This window comes from Orycteropus afer, unplaced genomic scaffold (assembly GCF_000298275.1).
Source record: "Orycteropus afer afer isolate SDZICR_OR568_19922 unplaced genomic scaffold, OryAfe1.0 scaffold00053, whole genome shotgun sequence".
Lineage (NCBI taxonomy): Eukaryota > Metazoa > Chordata > Mammalia > Tubulidentata > Orycteropodidae > Orycteropus > Orycteropus afer.
Window position 1 is genome coordinate 12,759,775 of NW_006921640.1, and position 6,444 is coordinate 12,766,218.

Sequence of the window (6,444 nt, forward strand, 5' to 3'; positions counted from 1 at the left end):
CCAAAGATAGGGAGGCTATAAAAAAACAGGAGATCAAATACCCAAGGCTTCAAGGGCCAGATCATATTCAGTACAGCCTAATGGCCTTGGGCTTAAACTCCTACAGTATTGGAACTTGGTGGGGCTTCTGAAATAATTTAGTCTTGACAGATTGAAACTAACCAATATTAATGTTTTCTGAATTTGCATTATTTGACACAATACAGTTTGTTAAAACAAAATAAAACAAAACAAAAGAACAATTCATTAGTGTTCTCAGCTGCCACCATTCTTGGTCTACCTTGAAGAGGGTGGAGTATCAGAAGCAGGTTTTTAGAGTTGGAAAGGACCTCAAAAGTTGAGCCTCACCCTTTCGGGGAAAGCCTGCTCCTTTTGGGGAAAGAGGTGCAATTCCTCCAGAAGCAGGTGTAGCACACACTCATAGTCCTTCACCTTCTGAGCAACACAGGGTCTTGGCCTTGAGCCTTTGCCTTTGCATGTCTCTCCTTCCTTCACCTCCTAAATAAAGAAATCTGTTAAGTTGTTCTTCAGATGTTATACATATAAAACAAAAACAGTGCTGGCTTTGAAAATCTTAGGTCTCTTAGGTAGATTCTGCAATCCCTTCCCTAAACTAGAGGGACTGCTTGATACAATGAGCATGAAAATGCTCTGCAAATCCACAAGCTGCAGTAACATACATTACGGCCCGCACACTGTTTTAGGTATTTGGGTGTTTCCTAAGGGCAATCTGTGGATTTCTGACTGCATCTGTCATCTATTTATTATAAGGAATGGAGAGAAGTATCACGCAGCAGTTCCAGTTCCGTTCGCACCAAACGAGATGTCTCTGGGCAGTGTTCTCCCTGGAGACCGCCCCGGGCGCTCGGGCCGGCTGCAGTACATTCGCTCTGAAAATCGGCAACATTCATGGCTTGTCTAAATCAGGCTGAGTGCTACAAAGTGTGCAAAAGAGGAAAGCAGGCTGTAGTGTCATGCAGGTGGTGGTGTCAAGCAGGAATTTAGCCTGGCGAAGAAGATAGAGGCAACGTGACAGCCTAAAGTTCCCCGCTGCAGAGCGCCCGGTTGCCACTGCAAGTCGTCTTCACGGTTATTTTCAAACTCTTTCCCAGATCTTATCCACATACATAGGCTGAAAGCATTCGAGACTCCAAAACCCAAGAACAAAATCAGAAAATCTAGGAACACTAACAGGATGATAAACTGAGCAAAGAGTTTAGAAATAATAAAACGAACACCTCAGTGCTGCAGTTTGACTTATGGGGGTGGGGATTTATCCACTGTGTATGGGGAAGCTTTTAAAGAAAAGCTAACCAAGAAAAAGCGAGACGGATTAAAGGAAGTGCTAGAAAAATCTACAAAGAAATTTAAAACTTTCCTCCATAAATGCCGCATATATGTATCCCTAGACTGTCATTTGTATCTCAAATGCCCTGGAGGCACTGCACTGTCAAGAGAAACACCAAGGGGGAGGGGTGATTAAGGAGGTCTCTGGTGGGGAAGGGGCCCGTTGCGGGGAAGGAAGTCTCCGAGTTACCATGATATGAGAAAACTAAGGTATCAGTAGGGGGGTGAGAACGCGGTATTCGAGGCATTTAAGCATTCAAGGGAAATAGAGTCAAGGAGTAAGTAGGATGGAGGGGTAAGGTAAGGAAATGAGTGTGCGTACAGGGTCTTGGAGAAAATAGAGGGGCCTCAAAGAAAAGAAAGGACTAGAGAGCCGCAGTTTCCTAGTTGCCCGTCACTCGCCCCCGCCTTTCCTTTTGCGCAGAATCCTCCCTTTGGCTGCAGCAGCTCGCTGCCCCCACTGGCCGAGAGCGCCGTGATCGATCGCAGGCTGCGTCAGAAAGCTCCCTGGGTATAAATAGGGGTAGCAGGACGGCGGCGAGCTGCACACAGCCATTCATCCTCCCCTCTCCCAGTCTCCCCCGTCCTTTCTTCTTCCTAGGGCCCCATATCCGCCGCCAGCCTGAGAGCCACCGACAGTCACCATGAGTTCGTTCAGCTATGAGCCGTACTATTCGACCTCCTACAAGAGGCGCTATGTGGAGACGCCCCGGGTGCACATCTCCAGCGTGCGCAGCGGCTACAGCACCGCGCGTTCTGCCTACTCCAGCTACTCGGCGCCGGTTTCCTCCGCTCTGTCCGTGCGCCGCAGCTACTCGTCCAGCTCCAGCTCCTTGATGCCCAGCCTTGAGAACCTCGATCTGAGCCAGGTAGCCGCCATCAGCAACGACCTGAAGTCGATCCGCACCCAGGAGAAGGCACAGCTACAGGACCTCAACGACCGCTTCGCCAGCTTCATCGAGCGCGTGCACGAGCTGGAGCAGCAGAACAAGGTCTTGGAAGCCGAGCTGCTGGTGCTGCGCCAGAAGCACTCCGAGCCGTCCCGCTTCCGGGCTCTGTACGAGCAGGAGATCCGCGACCTGCGCCTGGCGGCGGAAGACGCAACCAACGAGAAGCAGGCGCTCCAAGGCGAGCGCGAAGGGCTGGAGGAGACGTTGCGCAACCTGCAGGCGCGCTGTGAAGAAGAGATGTTGAGCCGCGAGGACGCGGAAGGCCGGCTGATGGAGGCGCGCAAAAGCGCCGACGAGGCAGCTCTCGCACGCGCCGAGCTCGAAAAACGCATCGACAGCCTGATGGATGAAATCTCTTTTCTGAAGAAAGTGCACGAAGAGGAGATCGCCGAGCTGCAGGCGCAGATCCAGTACGCGCAGATATCCGTGGAGATGGATGTGTCCACCAAGCCCGACCTCTCCGCCGCGCTCAAGGACATCCGCGCGCAGTACGAGAAGCTGGCCGCCAAGAACATGCAGAATGCCGAAGAGTGGTTCAAGAGCCGCTTCACTGTGCTGACGGAGAGCGCAGCTAAGAACACCGATGCCGTGCGCGCCGCCAAGGACGAGGTGTCCGAGAGCCGCCGCCTGCTCAAGGCCAAGACCCTGGAGATCGAAGCGTGCCGGGGCATGAACGAAGCGCTGGAGAAGCAGCTGCAGGAGCTGGAGGACAAACAGAACGCTGACATTAGTGCTATGCAGGTATTGGCACCATCCAAAACACAGTGGGGAGGGGACTTTTTTGGAATGAGAGGGGGTGGTTTGAAGGGTGCGAGCATCAAGTGGAGAATAAGACATCTATCTGCATGCAGCATATTAGAGGGTAGGACTTGCTTCCTTAGAGACTGTGTGGGAGGGGTGGGGGCCCGCTGTTGCAGTTTGGGAAGATTTGCTGTGCAGTTGAATTTGTGTTCTGCATCAAATCTACCCAGCCCTGCAAAGGTGGATGGGTGGGGGTGGGGGAAGAAAGGTGGGAATTGGGCGTTGGCTGTAGTTTGCAGTGACATCTACACTCTGCTACCCTGCATTAATTATAAGTTGCATTACATTAAATACTGGAAAATATAATGAATAAAGACAGAAAATAGCTTTCATTAGTTCTCAAGGATAACTGTGACCAACAGGCTTTATGATTTTTTACCAACTACTCCCTTTCCTTAGCAGATAGGCAGGAATACAGTCAAAATTGTTGTAGGTAATTAGCTAATAATGTTTACAGTAAACCATTGCTTTTTAAAGGATCTACATCTTCTGAAGAGAAGAAAAAATAATATAAAAATATTTTAGAACAAATAAATTGTTTTATAAAATATTTATTAAAAATTTTTAAATTTATTTATAAAGCAATGGATTCATTTTCTTGCTTGTGAGTGACCTGGATAAAGAAGAGTTAATCAGTGATCAGTGAGTGAAAAATAAAGATACTCAATCAACTCAATTTCCTTGCAGCCATTTTATGTTGATCTTTAGAATGTATTAATTAAAAAAAAAAATTCTTTTCATTTCACCGTTTAGGAAACTGGATAATTTAGACAAGGAAAGAAAGATTTGAAAGGAGAAAAACTATTTATTTTAGGGGATGTTTTATCTAAGGTGTTCACTTAGATTATAATTGAAAACTAGGCCTTTTGGCAGTAAGGATGTATGCTTGAATTTATTTGTTTATTCATTTATTTTTTGGTCTGTCAACAGGACACAATCAACAAATTGGAAAATGAATTGAGAACCACAAAGAGTGAAATGGCAAGATACCTCAAAGAATACCAAGACCTCCTTAATGTGAAGATGGCTTTGGATATTGAGATTGCAGCTTACAGGTAAGAATAAAGGGGCAAAAAGAGCAGCCTTTTAAACCTTAGGAAGAAAATCTATGTAAAGTTATGTTAAACTCAAAAACAGTCCTTCCCATTGAGATAATTATTAATTATTCATTTTAGAGAAAATATTCATACAAATATATAAGAATTTAACCCTGTAATAATGAGTTCAGTTCTTAGCTTCACATTACATTTTAAACCTAATGTAGATGTTTTCCTGGTCTCAGTCACAAAACGCCCAGTTTATTAAGTTTGTTGACTCCCACTCTGCTCCGGCATGCTTTTGAGGTGGCATTAGGGCCCAGTGGTAAGTGGTAGGTTCAGAGAAGGTTATTAAAAAGACTCCCTATTTTCATGATTTTTAACCCTACTTTCCCTCTGTCTTCTCAGGAAGCTTTTGGAAGGCGAGGAGACCCGGCTCAGTTTTACCAGCGTGGGAAACATAGCCAGTGGCTACTCCCAGAGTTCCCAGGTCTTTGGCCGATCTGCCTACAGTGGTTTACAGACCAGCTCCTACTTGATGTCTGCCCGTTCCTTCCCAGCTTATTACACCAGCCACGTCCAGGAAGAGCAGATTGAGGTGGAGGAGACCATCGAGGCAGCTAAAGCTGAGGAGGCCAAGGACGAACCCCCTTCTGAAGGAGAAGCTGAGGAGGAGGAAAAGGAGAAGGAAGAGGGTGAGGAAGAGGAGGGAGCCGAAGAGGAAGAAGGTATGATAAAACAAACCCCTAGAACTTCTAGTTTAAACTTCTAGATGTTTGTTAGGAGATAGATAGGAAAGGGCCTATCCCTTATGCCAAAGAAGCTTTATTCATATATGATATTAGAGTCTTAAATAATACATTTATCCACTGATTTAACAAACCTCTAGTAAGCACCTTCTGTGAGTTAGGTAATCTGACAAATTGGCCATCCTCCCAGAGATATCCATCTCTAATTAGTTTAATACTTTTTTGAATATACATTTAAAAATATCACCCTCCAGCTGCCTTTTTATTCCTGCTAAATTTCATTTTTAACTATTTTCAGTAGAAGTGAATACCGAACATATACTAAAAGAAACACTGAGGTTAGGTCTTGGAGAGGAATAGAATTTTAAAATTCTAGAAGTCCTTTCATTTTATTTAAATATGTGTTTAGTGGCAAATTACTCATGCTAAGCATGCGAGTAATTTGTATATTTGGAGAGTGGAGCTCAGAGCCTTCTGGTAAGCATTCTGACGTTTGAGTTACCACAGAAAACCAGAAAGAAACATTTTCTAATTCTGGAATTACTCTGCATTTGAATTTTGTAAATTTTATCTTAAAGCTGCCAAGGAAGAATCTGAAGAAGCAAAGGAAGGAGAAGAAGAAGGTGGTGAAGGTGAAGAAGGAGAAGAAACCAAAGAAGCTGAAGAGGAAGAGAAAAAAGATGAAGGTGCTGGAGAGGAGCAAGCAACCAAGAAGAAAGATTGAGCCCCCCTTTCCTTAGTTATTTCCGGAGTAATCCTCCCGAAGTCAGGTCAACCCCATCACCAACCAATCAGTTGGATTCCAGATACTATATGAATTAAGAAGTCAATATATGTATAATTCAGAGATGACTTAGATTGGACATTCAATGTTGTGCTATGAATTTTCTCCTTATGCAGAGTATCTGTTTGCTTGCAGAGTGGCTTCCTGGCTTGCTGCCAGCCTGTGCATGGTACACGCTTCTGAGTTCAGGATCTATGGCAATGTGAATAATTCAGATGTTTACAATAAAAAACAACATGAACAAATGAACTCACTAATGTTAATGTTAAACTTCATGGAAAAAAATAGTCCTTTGAACCATTGGTGGTTAGAAATTAAAGACCTCGAGTTATGTGCAATAAATAGTAAATAAAGTTACACTGAATGACATATCATTTCTTGCTGTGGTTGTTGACTTAATTAAGATATCTTGATGAAGGCACCCATATAAGCCATATACAAGCAGACTATTGACCTCTAAATAGGTTTTTTGAATCAAAATTTTACAACTACAATGCATATTTTCTTAGTTGGTAATCTTGACAGGTATAGTTAGGTCATGACCATCCATGAATTCTCTCCCCTCCAAATTTTTACTGAAAGTAAACGTGAGTAAAGGAGAGAGTATCTGGGTTCTTTTTCTTTAATAAAGAGCAAATATTTTGCCCCATAAAATACACTATATTAGATTGGAGAATGGCTTTCTTGGAGGAAGTTCTGAATTTATATGACAAATGTACCTTTTATGATATGCAGATAAATTAACATAAGTATGTGATGATGGATCCAATATGGAT

General features: G+C 44.0%; 1 protein-coding gene across 1 annotated transcript; it reads left to right on the forward strand.

Moving 5' to 3' along the window:
- The first annotated feature begins 1,991 nt into the window (after positions 1-1,991).
- On the forward strand, positions 1,992-5,608 carry NEFL (neurofilament light chain). Its single transcript, XM_007938761.1, has 4 exons — positions 1,992-3,038; positions 4,029-4,153; positions 4,544-4,863; positions 5,463-5,608. The coding sequence occupies exons 1-4, from the start codon at positions 1,992-1,994 to the stop codon at positions 5,606-5,608; spliced, it is 1,638 nt and encodes a 545-aa protein (XP_007936952.1).
- Positions 5,609-6,444: the final 836 nt, after the last annotated feature.